Source organism: Amphiura filiformis, chromosome 19 (assembly GCF_039555335.1).
Source record: "Amphiura filiformis chromosome 19, Afil_fr2py, whole genome shotgun sequence".
In the NCBI taxonomy this organism is placed as follows: domain Eukaryota; kingdom Metazoa; phylum Echinodermata; class Ophiuroidea; order Amphilepidida; family Amphiuridae; genus Amphiura; species Amphiura filiformis.
The window spans coordinates 29,530,079-29,550,217 of record NC_092646.1 but is presented as its reverse complement, the minus strand read 5'-3'; the positions used below and the strand labels follow the sequence as shown (position 1 = coordinate 29,550,217).

Genomic DNA, 20,139 nt, shown 5'->3' with positions numbered 1-20,139 from the left:
CAATTTTGGACTCTTGAGTGGTACATGTAGGCTCCAGTGCTACACAATGTATAATTTTAGCTGAGTGGTGGGCTCCATGGTTCATTACTCAAGCACATGATCCTGTTGACATAGTAACATTACGTAACTTCACTGTCGAATTGCATTGTGCATGTGTGAAATAGTCAGCTTACCATTGCACTCACGCGCAACTGCCATGGCAATGCCGACTTGCTTGTTCCAACAGTAATAGGGATGGGTGTTGCTTCTAAAATTAATATATGTGACCTGCTACCACGAAATCAGCGTATATAAAGTCGCAAGGTGTTAGTCACTCAAAGCGCCCTGGCTATACTGCATTGGTGTTCACTCACCTGTTAAAGCCACCAAGTATATCTGTATGTCCTTTATGAATGGAGGCACAATGGGCCATTCACAAAGGATAATACTACTGGCTTGTACAGGTGGCGGCAAACAAAGAACATCAACTTAGTCAGACCAAATATCTCGAAACTACCTACTCAAGAAAATGAGTATAAAGTCACGGCGACCTTACACTGATTTCGTGGTAGCAGGTCACATATTGTACTTCACATTTCAATTTATTTTGATTCCCTGGTGATTTTTAAAATTAAGTGGAAGAAAAGGAATTCCTACAAGTTAAATAAAACAAATATTGAATGTTTTTATTCAGTGAAATATAAACTGTTGCATTCAACTTGGCGAAGCCTCATTGACTTCAGTATTTCTCAGAATATCATTTACATTCTTGGGAAAACAAATTCATACTTTCAAAAGTATACATATTACCAACTTAAATTAATAATAATAAATATAAACTGAGCTCAAAAAGAAACTTATAATTTTTCACAAGGTCATATCTTGAAATCCTGTTCATCAAATTGAACCAAAATTACACACAGATTTACTTCAATACTCTACTCTTAACACATGTCAGTAACCAAGCAGTTATCCAACTGACACAACAGCAAAATGCACTGACATGGGACAGCTTCCTGGACCACATTCACAGCCCAGCCCTGATTCATGAAAAAAGTGTATGAAAAGCAGAAAGCAGCACCGGTTTATCATCTGTGCAAGGATCTTGTGTGCATTCTCACAGATTTTTTGTCCTGGGTGCCAAATGTTGGGCTGTGAAAGTGAAGGAAGTCCAGGAAGCTGTCCCATGATAGTGCATTTTGCTGTTATGTCTGTTGGACAACTGCTTGGTTACTGACATGTGTTTTGAGAAGAGTATTAAGGTAATCCTGTGTGTAATTTTGGTTCATTTTGATTGACAGTATTTTAAGATATGACCTTGTGATTCACAAGTTGTAAAAAATTATAAGTTTCTTTTTGAGCTCAGTTTAGTTTTAAAATGAACTAATCTTTGCAGCAATGTCAAACTATCAAAACAGCAACAAAACAAATTTCACATAATTTGTAAGAATGGATCACATAAATGTATTACTTTTCCCTGGCACAGAGGTTTTATAATTGATAGCCATCCTTGACTTCTGCAGAACGGTCACTGGTTAATAGTGAAGTTTATTCGGCTTATAACAGGTGAAAAAAGCCGATTGGCCAAAATGAAAATTGTGACCAATTTTGAACCAATCAAGGAGGGTATCAATAAGATCATCTGCAAATGCAAGTTTGACCATAAATAGTTTAAAGCCTAGTCATAATTGGTAATTGAAATGAGTATTTCAAGTTATCAACCAATCAAAAATGCTGTTAGATGACCAGTAGTGTCCAGGGGGTTAGCATTGTATATTATGCTAGTTGCATGTTGCGGCACACTTATGTGAATTTATGCGAGCATACGTTGGGACTTTATTGATATGAGCAATAACAGAAACCAAATAATTTTCAGCTATTATAAGCCAAGCAAACTTTAGTAGTGATTACACATTCATACAGCAGCCATGTTTAAACGGACTCCTGCAGAATGGTCCCTTCAGACATGCTAACTTTGAAATCCAGATTTCCGTACTCATAAGAGCAGAAATCCGTATTTTGCACCCCAAAACCATATTTTATTTATTTATTTTTTGCAATGGTGAAATCCAAACCAAACTTGCAGCTTGCACTGTGAATTTGATTGAATGTCGATGACAGGCAGCCATGTTTAAAATGGACTTCTGCAGAATGGTGATAATACAGCTGTCATGTTTAAAATGGACATCTGCAGACGTGGTCGCTAGTTGCCTGATGATGGCATGGCAGCCATGTTTAAAATAGACTTCTGCAGAATGGTGATATCACAGCATGTTTAAAATGAACATCTGCAGAATAGTCACTGGTAGCTTGGCGATGCCACAACAGCCATGTTTAAAATGGATTCCTGCAGAATGGACATCTGTAGAATGGTCGCTAGTTGCTTGGCGATGACATGGCAGCCACGTTTAAAAGGGACTTCTTTAGAATGGTCGCTAGTTGCTTGGCGATGACATGGCAGCCATGTTTAAAATGGACATCTGTAGAGTGGTCGCTAGTTGCTTGGCAATGACATGGCGGCCATGTTTAAAATGGACTCCTGCAAAGTGGACAGCTGGATTGGTTGCTGGTACTAAACCACTTGTACTGTAAGGAAACATAAAATATATATATGCTAATTTATAATTATGGTTTGGAAAATAATTTGGCAATATTTTGCATCATGTAGCATAATGTTACACAATGCACATTCATATAACCTCTGCGTATCACACCACATAGGCGTCCCAATCAAATTGCTTGTTAGATGACAATTATACGTGCACACATAATAGAGGTTATTGATATCCATCAATGCACTCTATGTGGGACGTAGCGATGGATTACGCGGTACAATGACTTCCATATTTGTGCATCCATGTGACAGAATAGTTTACGCACATGCAACTACCATACATGTATGTGACCAGCTCCAACAAAACCCGGAACAAGTCGCCAGACATGTTTTTGAGTTATAAGCCTTTACAGATGATATTCCCATAAAAAAATGAAATTTTGGAATTCTTAATTTCATGGTATATGACTGTGGGACAAGTGGACTTTCAAATCCTTAAAAGTACTTATAAAAAGTGGTTTATTTAATCAATAAATTACAGTTGAACTATGATAATTCCTATTCAATCCTGTGTAAGGCAGGAAACTAATTGGCCATTAGTCAGAATAGCAATTTGGCAAAAATATCAAGGTATCGTTTACAAAATTATCCATATCTCGGAAAGTATTGATGCTATTTATATATATAATTTTGGTATCATTTTAAAGCTTTTTGTCTAGTAGTAGTGCTTACATTTTTATTCTAATCATGAATATCAAAATGCAACTTGTTCCTGGTTTTGTCTGTGCGGGTCACATTGTAGCGATGGATTACGCGGTACAATGACTTCCATATTTGTGCATCCATGTGACAGAATAGTTTACGCACATGCAACTACCATACATGTATGTGACCAGCTCCAACAAAACCTGGAACAAGTCGCCAGACATGTTTTTGAGTTATAGGCCTTTACAGATGACATTCCCATAAAAAAAAATGAAATTTTGGAATTCTTAATTTCATGGTATTTGACTGTGGGACTATGTGGACTTTCAAATCCTTGAAAGTACTTATAAAAAGTGGTTTATTTAATCAATAAATAACAGTTGAACTATGGTAATTCCTATTCAATCCTGTGTAAGGCAGGAAACTAATTGGCCCATTACTCAGAATAGCAATTTGGCAAAAATATCAAGGTATCGTTTACAAAATTATCCATATCTTGGAAAGTATTGATGCTATTTATATAATTTTGGTATCATTTTAAAGCTTTTTGTCTAGTAGTAGTGCTTACATTTTTATTCTAATCATGAATGTCAAAATGCGACTTGTTCCTGGTTTTGTCAGAGCGGGTCACATATTTGCTCATTGCATGATTTGTAATGTTACTTTTTGTGAAGTCTCTTTAAGCAGACAATGTACTTACCAAACAAGCGGAGTGAAACTTCTTCTTGCATGTCTTACAAGTCAGCTTTGGTAAGGAATAATTGGATCCATGTATGACAGAGAAACATATCATACAATCATCAACACCCTCAAATCGCTTGTCTACGTTACGCTTCCATAGCTTGAGGCCGTCTAAAATGGATCCATTCTGTAAACAAAGAAATAGATTATGAAATACTAGGTATGGAATAATTGGACCCTTGTATGACAGAAAAACAGATCATACAATCATCAACACCCTCAAATCGCTTGTCTACGTTACGCTTCCATAGCTTGAGGCCATCTAAAATGGATCCATTCTGTAAACAAAGAAAATCAGTGTTGGCAAGGAATAATTGGATCCATGTATGACAGAGAAACAAATCATACAATCATCAACACCTTCAAATTGCTTGTCTACGTTACGCTTACGTAACTTGAGCACATCTAAAATGGATCCATTCTGTAAACAGAGAAATATATTATGAAATTCTTGGTATGGAATAATTAGATTCATGATTCACAGAGAAACAAATCATACAGTCATCAATACCTTCAAATCGCTTGTCTACATTACACTTCAGTAACTTGAGCACATCTAAAAAGGATCCATTCTGTAAACAAAGAAATAAAATAATGAAATTCTGAATTCTTGGTACGGAATAATTGAATACCTGAGTGGAAGAAGGGTCCAACTCCAATTTTGTACAAAAATGAGTTAGACCCAGCATTTTATTGCCAGCAGATTGTTCTTCCTTGTGTGTGAAAGATGAGCCAAAATTCACTCTTTAAATAGTCTTCCACGTAGACTTAATCATGGTTTTCATGGAAGAAAGGCCCAACTCCATGGAGTTGGGCCCTTCTTCCACAAATATTGGTTAAAGAGGAATTTTGCTAATCCATGAAATCTGCTTTTCACTACAATAAACTTTCTTGCTAACATATTACATGCTTCTATTTGTGTAATTAATGGACAATTACCTATTTTCCGTAGCTATTTGTAACACATCTGCTTACGGATCCGGTACTTGCAGTATATTAGTGGAAGAAGGGCCCAACTCCAGCTCGTATTAAGACCTGTACCGTTGCCATGGAAACATCTTTTATAATTTCGAATGTATGTAATATTGTATGTTCATGTATTAAAGGTCCCCTGAAGATGAAAACATTCTGCCTATTTAACTTTTCCAAATATTCAGTTTTTTCTTAATATCTCGAAAACAGTTTTGATGGAGTTGGTCCCTTCTTCCACTGAGGTATTCAATTGGATTCATGATTAATAGAGAAACTGATCGAACAATCATCAATGCCTTCAACTTGTTACCAATGTTACGCTTTCACAAATTCAGACCCCATTCTGTAAATAAAGAAATATATTATGAAATTCTGAACTCTTGGTAAAGAAGAATTAGAGTACTCGCACACTGAAAAAAAAGAAAGAAAAAAAAACCAGTGCATCTGGCTGGACTCGAACAGGTGACCTTCGTAATACTAGCACGACGCTCTAACCAACTGAGCTAAGATGATGTTCTACCATAAGTTAGCCTTTGCCCCATTTGTGTAAGATCCATCATACATTTTGGTGTAGGTCATGCTCTACCTGAAACTGGGTATACTATAGCTGTCTCGGTCCCAGCCAGTTTGTGTTCCTCCGTCACTAAACAAACCGTCTGGTGACAACCCGTGAAATGACAATCCCTGATTGATGAATTTACAAATAAAACTGTTTTCAATTGGCTATAGGACGTGACTTGTGTAAGTGACACTAAACATCATAGGTCCTCCACTTTTTGTAGATACTTCAAACGAAAAATGTACACTACCTTCAGCAGCCACTGAGGAGCCGATCGTCTGATATCGCCTTTCATGTAGGCGACTTGCAGCGCGTACTCACGGTCATTGTGTGGATTTATGTAACCGCATAGCTGTCCATCAACTGCTGCATGCGCTGAAGCCCAGCGTTGATTGACAGCAAAATTTAACGCCAGTATTTAGGGAGTTGACGTTCAGCCAATCAGAAAAGACGTACTATGAGGTTGTCGCCAGACGATTTGTTTAGTGACGAAGGAACACAAATTGGCTGGGACCGAGACTAATACTACAGCACTTTAAATATAAACAGAATCACACCCTACCTGATGTGTTAAGAAAGTGGTCAGCTGCAGCATCCAGTTTCTCCACTGTGATTGACTGACCCCGACCTTCTGACCGCTGTCAACTGTGATGACCCCGAGAGGATGATTGGTAGCCAGTTGGATGACCAGATCCATGGACAGTTCCTCCACAGCATAGGTAGCAATAACCTCCCAGGTCATAGGTCGAGCTTTTACTGTCATGTTATCAAATGCAGTTGGCTGACATTGCACACCTTGTAGTTCACGAGTACAGAGTACAGGGCTGACATACTTGCCGGTGAACCTGTGGTGATAAAGCAGTTATGATGTAAGTTGATCTTTTACATAATTTTGTTTGACACAGTAATTGGGGTGACAAAACTGCAAAGGCATCATTCTAATCTGCACCTAGAATGACTTACCAAGACAAGTGCATGTGCAGCCCACATAAATTTGGACATTAAATAAGAAAATAGCTTGAAATGCAGTTAGTTTTTGTCTAAATCAAGCTTACAGGAAGATGTTTGTTGGACATTTTTGTCAATTATGTCATGGTATTCAATATTTTGGAAAACTTCCTCCTGCTTCCCCTCCCTGGTTGGTATGCTTTAACTACCCCACCAGCACACATACACACTCACAGTCCTTATAATGAAGATCCTGATCAAGAGTAAGACTTACTTCTCCACCAGAGGTACATTGTCTTCAAAGCAGGATATATACTGCTCATGTTTGATATTGAATCTCCACTGAATTATACCATAATGTTGTCATAAACTTGTCCCACCCACCCACCCAAATATAGGCATAAGGCAGAAAATGTTTTCTAGTCTCTAATATATTGTGAGCATCTTCATCAAGATTATGACTTACTTCTCCACCAGTGGTGCGATTCGTTTATCCTGGCTATTCCACCATTGTCTCACCATAGCAGGGAGCTCCTCTAAGCTACTCAAATATACTGCACATGCTTGGTGTTGAATCTCCACTGAACTAGGGAAACAATCTGTTGTCAAAGAAACATGGAAAGATAAAAATAAGTTTTCATAAGGATTCTATTCTGATGATTCTATGCTGGAGATTGTTTGCTTGTCCTCCACAACTTTTTCAGAATTGGGTCGGTCAATCAGGATTTTTTTATTTATTTTATTTTTTTAAAGGTCATAGCCAAAACATGACTTAGCTTAATAAATAGCCCAAATAGTTGTGAACTGGGATATTTTTCTACTGTATACCACTTCATGTTTTAAAACAGTTTGGTAGTGTTTAGAAACTGTAAAAAAACTTTTCAAGATGCCAAAAATGTTGAAAGAAAAATTTTTTTTTGGAATTTCCAAAGGGTCGGTATTCATTTGTACAATAAGACAATAAAAAACCTTTTTTCCAGATTTTCCAAATTCAGGTTTTTGAAAGGAGGGGCAAACGATTTATTGCTGGATTTGTAAACTCTCTCGGGTGTCGATTGCAGACGACAAGTTTCAAATTTTGTTTTAAAGATTAAAAAATATCAGGCTTATAATGACCATATATTATAATCAGCATGAAAAATGTATCAGAATGAGTACAAACAAGCCTAGTATTGGTTTAGTGGTTGTTGAGATAGCTCTTCATATTTTGAGAAAATATCTCAGAACTTGGTCTCTGTATGTTGAAGTCTATGGCTAGCACGCAGAGCATTATAATATATAATTTTTAGACTATTTTTGAAATAGTCAAAATGAATTATATATTTTACCTTTTAAGTTCAGTTGTGGTTCCTAATACCTTGGGTAGATTTGTTGCTTGATTCACTTAACTTGCAGCACAAGACAGAATATCTTTCTTGCATTTAAAAAAATTGAAATGCATATATTTACCTTTTATTTTCAGCTGTGGTTCCTCTGTAAACATAGTAACTTGGTTTGACTTGGTTGATTTAGTGGTTGATTTGTTGCTTGATTCTCTGCTTGATATAGGCACTTGAGGCATAAGGCAGAATAGGTTTTCTAGCAGGTGCTCTACACATTTGGTATTGCGCATGTGGATTGCATAACTGGCACGAATCTGAAACATCAAACAAATACTTAAGTTATTGATCAAATGGTTTTTGCTAAGGGGTGTACCTGCTCACACAAACCAAGACATGTTAAAGTTTTTAAAATTTGCCATCGACAAAATGTGACCTGTTACAACGAAAGGTACCTTATGTCGCTGCTACATGTGTCTCTTTTTCCCAAATTTCAAACCGTCATGACAATCTGAAGTGGCGGTCATTTCAAATCACTCCCAAGTGAACAAGGTCGAAAAATGTCCTTTCATTGTTAGTGGGTGGCCTATTACCTACTCAAATACAATACAATGCTTTTACCATTCAAACAGGGATTAGCCATAGTAAAAAAAGACTGGAGCTGTATGAAAAACATTTCTATAGACATAGGTACAAGTTGTGATCCTCTGCAACAACAGAATGAATGATTGGTTTAGAATGTGCTTGGCACTAGAAAATGAGACATATGTAGCACCCGACTTGAGGTACCTTTTGCTGTAACGGGTCACAAATAGTATACTGTAGAATTTCATCTACAAACCTCTGAATGAGTGGACATTTTTTGACAAAAGAGACGAAAGGCAGACACCTTCCACATAACCATTACAATAGATTGGTCTTACAATAATACATTTTGTACAGTTGCTTGTATCAGTAATATAGTTGCTCAAACTCCATATGTTTTGGTGGAGGGTGTCTGCCTTTTGTCACTTTCAACAAAGAATTCCATCTATAAGCCTGCATCTAACAAGTGTTTTGGATGAAAAAGACGAAAGGTAGACACCCTCCACAAAAACATTAAAATAGATTGGTCTTACAATAATACATGCTTGTGCAGACACCTGTATCAGTAATCTAGTTGCTCAAACTCCAAATAATGTTTTTTGTGGATCGAGGGTGTCTGCCTTTTGTCTTTTTTCATCAAGGAAACACTCATTAAGAAGCATATATGCTTGTAGATGGAATTCTACAGTATTTTATTACTGCGGGGTTACATTTATTCAAATACTTTAGTTGATGGATCCACTTGGTATTCAAATGGCAATAATGTGCCCAGTGTGAGGCTGCTACAGCCCCTGATCATACATGCATGTTATCTAATGGCATATGTGATAGGTCGAAAGCCAGACATAAACAACCTGAATGCCCGCCTGCTTTAGCCTGACGATCGAGGTATAGAGAAAAGTAGGAAAATCGTAAATGGCTCTGCCTCAGTCATGTCCTCAATTCCATTAATGTCGAACCACTTACATCATGGATAGCAATAGTGCTGTTATCATCTTAGCAGACAGCACTATGTTAAAATTTTGGTCAAAAGTTATCTTTTGAGGTTGGAATTTACAATATTTCACACTTACATTACAGGATGGGGAGTCACCCTCCTAACGAAAGCACTTTTGTTTATAGGATGTCATCAAACTTTTGGGTTGTTCCCTTAGAAAAACAATAATTGTCTATTGTCTAAATTTTGTGACATCTATTCATGCCTTACCTCTGCAGAAGCAGCTTTGAAGATAGCCAAGTATAGTCTCCATCCCAGCATATACATCAGTGTATCATGATAGGCTTCACTACCAGGCTCCATCACCACACATTCACCTACAGGTACATCCCCTAATAAGGATGCCATCAAGACTTCGCTGGAGTCTAGGATGTCTTTGAGTCCTGGAGGTGGTGTTCTGCAATGAGAAATATATTGACCATATTACAACTATCACAAATCATGAACCTGATGTGAATGACATATGACAGCGTTCAAGCTTTGACTTGCGTTTGGCAGACAGAATGGTGGAAACTTAAAGTGAAAGATATCCTACTTAAAGGAACATTTTCTAGGGTGACATTTTGTGTAGAAACTGAATCTGACATAAAAAATGCATAATCATCAACTTGAACATTTTCCCCATAGCACTGTACAGGCATATATTTCTGCCCCAAACCCTCAAATTTGAGCGAAAATTTTTGTTAAAAAAATAAGTCCTTCAAAATGGAGATACTTAGGCCTAAACAAAAAACATGTTGCTCTGGAGAAAGGTATTGGTAAGAGCAACATGTTCTTTGTTTAGGTAGCATATTGCAAGTTATTTTCTTTTCTGTAAATCTAGCTTACTTATTTTTTATATCACCATTTAGCTATTGAAATACTGAGCAAAAAGACACTTAAAACATCCCTATAGCTTATACCATTGTAGAGATATGGCCTTTTCAATTCGACTTATTATTATACTTTTTTCCAAATCAATTGTCACCCGAACCTTTGAGTTTCTACCCCTGCTACGAAAATAAAGAAATATATGGATCCCATTCAATGCTTTTAATATCACAATTGTACCCTTGTTACACACTTAGCATAGAAAATTAGGCACTATTTGATAGTTTTCATGTTCATACACTCACAGGAAATTAGCAAGTCAAAATTTTGTCACCCCAAAGCGGCCATTTTCGCCAAAATTGGACCAAAAATGAATTTTTCTCAAAATCAGCGAAAAATGAGGGGTTTTAAGTGCCAAAATCTGAAAATATGTGACATTTTATATAATAATAATAATAATAATGAGGCGCTTGTTTAGCGCAGAAATACCTTAAAAAGGCCTCTAAGCGCTTTACATAAATATACAACCAATACACAAAATTAAAAGTTATAAAAAAAACAATGATAAAACCGCATTAAATATACAAATTTCAGAGAGTGAAAGCAGCACTCATAAACATGACCATACGATAAAACGTGATTTAAAAAGCTAACATAGTATAGGTCCAAAACACCCTTAGAAACATTTAAGTAATCAAGAATTTTGACTGTTTTTACCCCTAAATACTTTTTTCACACTTTGTCCGCCAAACGTAAGTCAAAGCTTGAATGCTGTCATATGCAATGAAGGGGGGACCCGAGTCCAGGACCACCCTACTTTTGTCCGCCAGTCAGGGTTTGCACCTACATGTAATATGGGGAATTCTCAGATATCAACATCATTTTCTATCCAGCTTGGTGGTGATGATCGATTATTGTGAATGCTGGGCTAAGTGCCTGCTCTGTCATACAGGAGCCTATAGGCTCCTGTGTGATACCCACTGTCAATAACCAGTGCCCCCACCCTAGCGAGGAAGCAGGAAAGAGTAGGAGAAAACAAGAGATAGAGATGAAGAACCAATATAAGGTACAGATTTTGCACATCCAGTATGCTAGCAGGGGTATTAAAATGCACATTGATCAACCCAGCCCACAGAATTAGAAAAGGAGAACCGGGACTCCATATACCGCCACATCATCAGCTATGGGGAGAAAATTTGGGGTATTCGGTCCTTGCCCACGGTGCGCGGAGATGAACAAAAACAATTATGCCTCTCTTCTGAAGTGTCTAGGTACTCGTGTGCAGGTCGCATCAAGTGTGTCTCTCAAATGTGCCCATCATCCATGTCGCGCTTGCTGAGACAACGAATGCCTCGTTTGCATTCCGAGGGAAACCAAATACCCCCAATTTTTGCTCCATGCCTATGCCTGTATGAAGATGGCAGCCGAGTCCCGCTTCTCCTTCTCTAATTCTGTGACCCAGCCTTAATATGAAAAACTTACAATATAACTTCTTCCTCATCTTTACTGCTGTCCTGCAGGTGCTCTTCATCATGCTTTGTGATAGATGGCATTACTCTGAAATGAACAAAATAAATGAACAAATTTAACACAAAACATGAAACAATCCATTTACAAAATGTAACATTGAAGTGGAGGGACTATATACATTGTAGTACATCTGACAACTGAATATTAGGAACCCTGTGGCCAGGATTTCTTTTTGATTTGGGTAGCAGTTACGGAGTGTAGAATTCACAATGCAAAGGGGTGTCAACTTGTATGTAAAAATGGTTTTTCATCCTTCAAAATTGGACTTTTAGAGGATTTTTGAACATTTGTTTTCACAGAAAGATGTTTTTGTTTTTATGTGCTGTTCACATTTCTAGTACAGATATTAGGTATGCATAGAACTATTTCAGTTGAAATCCATACACCACCTATATGGTCTTAATCTTGTACAGAGAGTGTGATTTTCAAATGGGGTTACCTGAATGGGTGATTCCACTTGAAATCTACACCCCCTGTGTGGAAGATTAAGGTCAAGACTTCCATAGGGAGTGTTAAATTTTACTGGCAACTGGAATAACCCATTGAAAAGCTTTACTTCAAACAGGGTTGCCAAACCCACGATTTGGTAGCCCAATCGGGCGACTTTTGAAGATTTTTCCTGCAACGTTTGACAATTTACTGTCCTGTAGAAACCAATGTTTAACAAAAAATTGGGCAAGTTTTCAACATTGGCTCCTGCGACTTCCGATAGTTTCCTGCCCCATAGAAACCAATGGTAAAGAGAAAAAATGGGTGACTTTTCGATTATTTGACCCGCAATTAGGGCTGAAATATTTTGGCAACCCTGACTTCAACACTTACTTAGTCAGCATTTGGTACGCAGCCAACTGCACACATCTCAGTGGCTTTGACAGCATCGGACACAAGGTATTGGTCAATGTCTGCAGGTTGTCAGGCAACCAACTCCCAGCATGCAGTTTGGCTGGTAGCTTGTTGTCTAGGAGATGTTCCTCGGGTGTATGGGATACAGCCTCACATAGAGATTGTAGTAGATGGTACTGGGTGATGGTGAGATTACTCAAATCAATAGTGTCTACAAAATAACAATGGGAAATAGACGCTTACATGTATTCTAAACATGTTCATATTCTAAATGTTTGAGGATAGCTTGCAAAAAAAATGATTTTGGGTAATGAGCAGAGCCCAGTTCACGAAACTTGGTCGTAAACTTACAACAGTCATATGTCATGCATGAAAAGACTATTAATCTTATCGTGTCTATTGTGTAGGACATATGACGGTTGTAAGTTTCGCGAACCAGGCCCAGAGTTTCTGCTAAGGCCATATGGGGCACAATTTTTATCGCAGGACTTGTCAGACTTGGTGCATAGCCGTCCAAAGGCAAAAAGGAAAGAAGAGGTTTTCTGTCCATTTCAGGCATGAGACTGCACCTTCCTAAAAATAACTGAAAAAACTGAAAATGTGCGTGAAATTGGGCAAAAAGTACCAAAAAGCGGGCTGAAATTAAATAAAGTTATGGAAATTTTAACTATAAAAAAACTGAATTCAGTTTTAAACTGAAAATTCTCATGCCTGCCATTTATTGAGATTTTGCAAACAAATTTTGAAAATGTTTTGAATTTTTTCAAAAAATTCCCCGTCAAAATCAATCAATTTTGGCCAAAAAACAGCAGATTCTACATGATTTTAGCTAATAAATTGTTTTTAATTCTGGGTCAGTCGGGGCATGTAAAACAGTGCTTTTTTTTCAGCGCATTAGATGAATTACTTTTAAATAACTCTATCTCCTAGACTACACACTCACCTAAAAGCCCAACAAGAACAGGCAATAGAACCGTGAATGCTGCTTCACTAAAAAACTCATTCCACTCAGTTGCTAGGTTACTGGGCACATTGCTAATAGTTACATTAGGGTTGCCAAGGAGATTGGAAGCCAAGGTCAAAAGGTCACATACAGCACAGCATAAGGCAGCTACAGGGATGCTTGAGGTGAGATCTTTGATGTTTTCTGTGCAACTCTGTGGAGAAATAGCATGTCAACTGTATAAGAAATATGAAAATAAAATGTTGCTTCACTATTACTATTGAAGTACAGCAAACAGATGGCCACCTCTGGCTGCAGCCTTCAAAATTCACTGACCACCCAGGTTGCAGCCAACCTGGGAACTGTCACAGCCAGACAACACAGCCAGAATTAAGGGTAGCAGGGCAAATTGCGAGATGCCCTGCCAGAGTGCAGCCTATTTTGTGCTCCCACACCTTATAGTACACATCTTTTTTCCATCTTTATACTGATCTTTTTCTCTACTCTTTCTCTCTTCCTCCTTAATTTATTAAGCATAAATCAAGACCCTTGTAGTGCAATTTTCAATCCAAAGATTTAAAAATTGCCACTGACGACCCTAATCCAAGAGCAAGAGACAGCACAACACAATAATGTTGACTTACTTCAGGTAATAGGGTCGCAGACAGACAGGCACTCCGACAGACAGAGATAGACTGACAGACACCCCCCACTCACCTGAATCCAGGAGACAAGTGAACACAACACAAAATCCCAATGATGACTAGCCAGAGATGACGGGATCTTCTTAATCGCTTGTTGTAGGAATCTAATAATTGCAGTGTTGACAGGGATCAGCTCAACATTAGCTTCAAAGAGATCACTGTAAAAATGATGAAAATAAAAATGACATACCAAATTTGTTATTGGGCTTTTCCATTTTAAAATCCACATGCTATTCTGTTTAAAATCCACACTACCCCTGTGGAAGATTTTGGAAATGATATCTTCCATATGGGGAATATGAATTTCAAATGGAAAGAATACATTAGGCAACTCCATTTGAATTTCATACACCCTCTGAGAAAGATTCAACCTTAACTATCTAAAGAGGGAGGATGAGTTTCAATAATAGTTGGTTAATGCACTTATTCAATTTGAAATTCATACTCCCCCTGTGGAAGATATTTCCAAAATCTTCCACAGGGGGAGTGTGGATTTTGTTTTTGTAGCATTACCGTAAAACCCTGTCTACAAGCATATAGTGTGCTTCTGATAAAAGCTACCTTAATCCAGTCGCCATTATGGAGTTTGAGCAAATAAATTACGGATCCAAACATATACAAACAAGTATTATTTTAAGACCAATCTATTGTATTGGTATATTAACGCTTGCTTCGAATCAATTAAGCTTTTATAAAAAACACTATATATGCTTGTAGACGGGGTTTTACGGTATTGCATATGAATACATTATGCAGCTCCATTTGAATTTCATACACCTTCTAAGTGAGGGTGAGTTTCAAATGGAGCTGCTAATGTGTTCATTTCATTTAAAATTCATACTCCCCCTGTGGAAGATATTTACAAAATCTTCCACAGGGGTAGTGTGCATTTTCAATGCAATAGCCCATTACTTTTAAGAGCCAGCAAAGTACAATAAGATACAGGATCAATGGATCAATCAATCTTAAACTGGAGGATATTTATAAACAAATGACAAAACTTGCTATATTTACCTTTTCACTCAGTTGTGTAGGTACTTTTTTATAATTAATATAAATAACGCCATACCATTGCTAAATGCTTGTAATGCTTTAAGAGTGTCATAATCATGATGATAAGTGTACACAAGATGTTAGAAAAACGTTCCCCAAAACTTAGCCCAAGATACGCTCATACCTAAGGGTGGCACTGATAATGAGATCATATTGAGTGATTCTATCCCACTGTGGGTGTTGACAACATTTGGTTATGATGGCTAGTAGTCCCAACCCACCTATAACATACAATACTCACCAGTTAAATAAGAATCCTTGCTCCCACTCATCCCTCCATGTAACAAGTTGTTCCACACAGCTAATAATGAGATCATATTGAGTGATTCTATCCCACTGTGGGTGTTGACAACATTTGGTTATGATGGCAAGTACTCCCAATCCACCTATAACATACCAACACTCACCAATTAAATAAGAATCCTTGCTCCCATTCATCCCTCCATGTAACAAGTTGTTCCACACAGCTAATAATGAGATCATATTGAGTGATTCTATCCCACTGTGGGTGTTGACAACATTTGGATATGATGGCTAGTAGTCCCAATCCACCTGCAACAGAAACATAATTACTGTTTTTGTCAGAGAAGAATGGCACTTGTTTACATTTTGAGAGCGTGCAGGGAGTAAACGCGGAAGTGGGGTTCTGATTGGCTGAATCAATTCACTATGGACAATAGCCTCATCCCAATGGCATAGTTCAATAACCTCAATTACACACTGGTAGTGCAAAATTGGACCCCAAGTTGCAGAGTATGAGTTTTTGTACTCAAATTTTGTACTCAAGGTTATTCAATGAATGCACAAATGCATTGGGGATCTGGGGTTAAAGAACTGTGCCCTGATAGATGAGCATGTTGTGGATCCTATATGGTATGATAATCATAGCAACAGACCGATTATCTGAAATACAGGGACCTACTTTGATATGATTATGAAAATCATTTAATAATCATTTGCTATATTTTGAGTATATTCCCAAACCTATGTCCCTGCTCAAAGATTTGCAAGGCCCTGAGTGTGTCTGCCAGTGTGCACATAACTTACCCACTAATCGATAGGCCTGTCAATTGAAATTGCCTTGTGTATTTTGGTTTAAGATTTCTGTAATTATTTTGTTGCCATAACTTACCACTAATATTTGAAATCATTGATGTATCTGTCGTTATCAGGACAGCAATATTAATTTGTAGTACTTCTAACACAGAGTCTGTAGCAAGGTATGGTATGACACTCTCCAATGTATGCAAACAAGTTTCACTCATGTCAGTTAACCTGATGAAACAAAAATAGGATTAATCAAACATTTCCGAAAATCCCAAAAGCCTTTGCCATTTACCTCTTACTCAGAGATAAACCACATGTTCCATGCGGCGACGTACGTACCTACCAAGGCAGGCAGGTTGCTCACCAGGTGCAAAATACAGGGACAAAATTGACCAAAATATGACCTGTGATGATCATCTTTCATTAGGGCTCTTTTAAACAAATATTAACCTCATTTTGGCCCATTGTAGTATTAAAATTGCATATTTTTTCATGCGCTTCACACACACTTACTGTAGTAAAATCAGGTTTTAGATTGGTGCACCACTGGATATGTTTTAAAAACTGATGTGGTATGAGATTGAAAACCACAGCTCTATGGGCATCAACATTTTTAAGGATGTGCACCGTCTTGAAGGTGTTAGGATTATCAAGCCCGGGTTATACTACATCCTGTTGTCAATTCTGTCAGTCTGCTGCAACTGACCCCAACTTGGGATGGGCAGTGGGGTGTGTTGAGCGCTTCTGTCCCGGGAACCCTCCCTCTCTATCTCCACCTCTCCACCTATAAAGGATTTCTTCAAATACACATGCTGATTATCTCAGAAAACACATCAAGCACAGGCTAACCAAAAGAATACATCAAACACCAGTTAGCATGCACACTATGTCAGCATGACAAACCAAGACACTTTGTCCATATGGTGATACACCATCACCATCAAACGAGGGATCTGTGTAATGTACCCCCAGATGACCAAACTAGGACAATACATTACATACCTGTCAGGCCCACCAATCATGTCATATATATTACACTTGTCTTGAGTTGACGCTGATGTACTACACTCATAATGTGCCAAGATATTGCCTAGACTCAGTGCCCACAATCCACCTGAAGCTAATGACCTAGGACAAAAAAAGAAAAATAAGAACAGATTATGTTACTTAAACCAATTCAATTCAAATTTGCCAATTCAAATTTTATTTGTACATGGAAAGTCCCAAGATCAGCCCTTGAGCTGGTCTTCCCCAGGGCTGTGTTTTACAACAAATATAAACAAAGATACAATATCAAATTAAAAGCATACAATGTATATCCAGAAGCTGTAGGAAAAAATAAATAATGCAACATAATTAGGTAAAATTGAAATAATAATTACTGAATAACAGTCTTTTGAATTATAGTCATACCATTCCTAATATGAAACAACAGATAAGCATAAGTGGTGGTGCCATTGGGCCCCCATGCAAGTAGATTTTGCATCAGCTAATTAATATTCAACAATGCTGGCCCGGCAGGTCGGTAGATTTTTGAGATAAAATGAGACTAGACTATCATTAAAAAAAAGTGAAGAACATTTGGTACATTTATGTGCAGTGGCATAGCAAGAGGAATGTCCTCATTTGAAGTGTGACTTGTCCAAGGGATCCTACACCACTCAATGACCTTTAATTTGGCGTTTGCTGAAGTTTGCTAAATTTTCTAACCAGTTCTGTAATTACATCGACTTCAGAAAAATGCTTTTTTTATCCCTGAAATAAGGCTAGATATGAAAAAAAAATTAAAATATTAAAGATAAAATTCCTGCCACTGAATCTCAATTGGCTCAAAAATCACATATGGCACCTATTTCTGGCTATATCTCACCGTCCAAATTACCACCATTAGACTAAATTGGGTAACATATATAGACTACTTACTTGCTAATAGCTTGACTAATAAGAGCATTCCACTCTCCTGCATTCAGTGTCTTTAGTACTGATCCTAGTGTGGTCTCCAAACTCAGTGCTACTTGCTGACAGTAAGCAGGCATGTGACTGACTGGTGGAGGTAGATGGGTATTAACCTACAAAGTATTAGAAACATGAAACACATTATAGGTCAAAAATGTTTACAGATTTTCAACCTTTTATAAATATCATTGGGATAACATAAACATTGACCATACAATAAGTGTACATTGAGAAGCATATCGATGTCAACCTTGAACTGGTCCTTTTGTATTATTATGTACAGAACTATAACATAGAGGGTAATGTTATTCACTTTTTTGCTTTGCAAAGCCATTTTTGCCGTTGCCACTGCCCACGCTTGGTGAATCATAAAAGGCACTTCACAGGTTATACATGTGGTCAGTTTATGGTAATCTGACATTTCGTCAGTAGGCCTATTGGGGGACTTCCCTGTTTAAGTAAATGGGGATGCTCTGCCCATATGGGTCTGTTTCTTGCAACAAATCCCTAGACATGGTGGTAGTGTTTTTAAAGAAAATCTCAGACATGATATGGGTCAATGTTTTGAAAATCATTCAAAAATGGAAATGGTTAGATAGTTTTTACAAAAAATCCCTAAAAATGGGTAAAAATTAGGGTTTTGAAACTTAAGTGCAATACCTGTCAAAAATAATTTCCTATGTGGAAATCATGACAATACACAAATCAAACAACACAAGTTATTTCTCAAACAAAATCATCTATGCTTGTCCATTGTAGAGAATCTCTCTCAATCGTTACCTTGGTTTGAGCTTGCAATCCCATCATTCCCTTGCACCATTCCAATGCGTGGACCATTTCCAAGATGGCCGACTCCATGAAATCATATTGCCATGGCAACCGTTGTTCATCATCCCTTGATTCTAGTAAGGATGCTATGAATGCTGAAAGGATTACACTAGTAGGCATATCATCTTGTTTGATATCGCTTTTAGGTGTCGGTGGAAGACTGGCATAGGTCAATGCACTATTTAGTAGTACTGATACTTGCCACTGTGTGTAAAAAGAAAAAAGTTACAAAGGTCAAATTCATTTAACCCCATGAGAACTACCTGCCTATTGGTCAAAAAGAAGTTTTCATTATCAATTGGGCCAATCCGCAACATTGTTAAAATAATTTCACCACACAAAAAAATTGGGGTGAATTATTTGCGAAACTCCATTCTGATTGCTGATTTAAATGAAGATATCATGTAATTGACCAATCAGAGGCAATGTTAGATCAGCAGGTAGTGCTCAGGGGGGTTAACAGATAGTATTCTCTGAATGTACAAAGTATAAACTTTGGCACTCACATTTAGAATCCTCTGCCAATTCTGGATTTCAGTAATTCTGGATTTTGATATCCAAGTCAAATATTCAGCTAACATATGATTACATTGGAATTCCACTTGAAATCCACACACCCCCTATGGAATACATGACCTTAATCCTCCACACAGGGAGTGTCAATTTTAAACAGAGTCACTCAATCAGGTAGCCCCATTTGAAATTCACACTCCCTGTGTGGAATATTAAGAACATGTCTTCCATAAGGGGTGTATGGATTGCAACAGGAATAACACATTACATCACATTAAGCAGCACTATAATGAAAGACAAAGATAAAGACAATTTATCGCGTCTGACGTCACCTGTCAATCAAACTCGAACACGGTTTGTTTACAAGTGTCGTGATGATGACTTGCTGAACGCGGATTTATAACCGGTCGTCTTATTGTTAATTTTGCACCTTTCGACATGCAAACCATCTCAAAAGTTAGGTATTTATAGTAGGAAACTTTCTTTGGTGAAGGCACCATGTCCACAATGCCTAGAAAAGCTGCTTTTTGCCTTGTAAAAGTACGGACTTTTT

General features: G+C 37.6%; 1 protein-coding gene across 1 annotated transcript in view; it reads right to left on the bottom strand.

The window, feature by feature from the left end:
• Positions 1 to 806: 806 nt before the first annotated feature.
• Positions 807 to 20,139, bottom strand: part of LOC140140487 (E3 ubiquitin-protein ligase listerin-like) — a 44,419-nt gene continuing 25,086 nt past the window's right edge. Inside the window, 16 exon segments of the mRNA XM_072162244.1 lie at positions 807 to 2,565; positions 3,939 to 4,106; positions 6,073 to 6,355; positions 6,925 to 7,057; positions 7,908 to 8,094; positions 9,570 to 9,756; positions 11,652 to 11,726; positions 12,522 to 12,753; positions 13,486 to 13,699; positions 14,203 to 14,347; positions 15,484 to 15,616; positions 15,657 to 15,794; positions 16,375 to 16,517; positions 17,292 to 17,417; positions 18,213 to 18,358; positions 19,026 to 19,277. Coding sequence (XP_072018345.1) covers positions 2,506 to 2,565; positions 3,939 to 4,106; positions 6,073 to 6,355; positions 6,925 to 7,057; positions 7,908 to 8,094; positions 9,570 to 9,756; positions 11,652 to 11,726; positions 12,522 to 12,753; positions 13,486 to 13,699; positions 14,203 to 14,347; positions 15,484 to 15,616; positions 15,657 to 15,794; positions 16,375 to 16,517; positions 17,292 to 17,417; positions 18,213 to 18,358; positions 19,026 to 19,277 — 2,622 coding nt within the window. The 3' untranslated portion in view covers positions 807 to 2,505.